At 38.7% G+C, this 899-nt stretch overlaps 1 protein-coding gene across 1 annotated transcript in view; it reads right to left on the bottom strand.

Annotated features, from left to right (window-relative positions):
- Positions 1–841, bottom strand: part of LOC127751855 (uncharacterized) — a gene marked incomplete at both ends in the record, with an annotated part of 3,427 nt that extends 2,586 nt beyond the window's left edge. The window contains 3 exons of the mRNA XM_052276030.1: positions 190–314; positions 405–589; positions 675–841. Coding sequence (XP_052131990.1) covers positions 190–314; positions 405–589; positions 675–841 — 477 coding nt within the window. The remainder of the gene's footprint in view (positions 1–189; positions 315–404; positions 590–674) is intronic.
- Positions 842–899: the final 58 nt, after the last annotated feature.

The raw sequence follows: 899 nt of genomic DNA, 5'->3' as shown, positions 1-899 counted from the left end.
GAAATTGAAAGCTGATGTCCAGTTGGGGGCAGATTCTATCAGGTACACATGAGCGTGACCCCAATTGAATAAGTCAGGGATATCAACACTGGGGAAGTTTCCCCACCCTACTAGAGGTAGAAATGGAGGCTTGATTGCCGGATTCTGAAAGAAAGGGTTAATTTAATCACAATTGAAATAAGAAAGTACTTGAAGTTGATGAAATCTTTCCAACCTGTTCCTCAAGTTCCTTCTTTTTTTTATTGTACCACTTAAAGTTATCTACTGCTGGATCAATTACATTGTGGGTTTTATTTTCCATTCTGCTGTTGATTCTACACAAAAAACAAAGTCTCATTTACAGAAAGTACCTTAGAAATAATACAACAGTGAAGTGTTCCATGCATTCATATCAGATTACGTACCTCTTAATCAATTCTGGTTTGGTCAGTTTGGCTGTTGAAGCACCTCTGCACTTCAGCCAACGGGTAAGCTCTTTTACAGAAAAAGAGTCATCCACTGGGTAGGGGAGAAAAGCCCCTTCCACATAGTCTTCAGTTAACAGAGGGTCAAATTTGTCAAGCGTTGTGAAGACCTCTGCAACTGCCAGCTGAAAGCAAGTTCATAATTATTAGATGGATATCTCTATCTACTATGCAATTTTTAATTATTATTGTTATTGTGCAATGTATTACCTGAGCAGTGACATCCTTTGGTGTTTTTGGTGACCAAGCAACATTTTTCAAATTTTGGGAACCTGCTGATTCCTCTATAACATCCTCATGAAACAGAAACGTAAAATCTTCAATATCAGTCTCATCAATAGCGCTGGTACTTTTTGCTTGATCACATTCATTCCCAGCTGCCAGAAATGTCGTGTCAGTGGCAGTGTTATCATGGTGGTTATTATTCAGATCCAG

This window comes from Frankliniella occidentalis, unplaced genomic scaffold, assembly GCF_000697945.3.
Source record: "Frankliniella occidentalis isolate FOCC.00 unplaced genomic scaffold, Focc_3.1 Scaffold1437, whole genome shotgun sequence".
NCBI lineage: Eukaryota > Metazoa > Arthropoda > Insecta > Thysanoptera > Thripidae > Frankliniella > Frankliniella occidentalis.
Note: the sequence above shows the minus strand (reverse complement) of the source record. Positions and strands in the feature narration are given on the sequence as shown.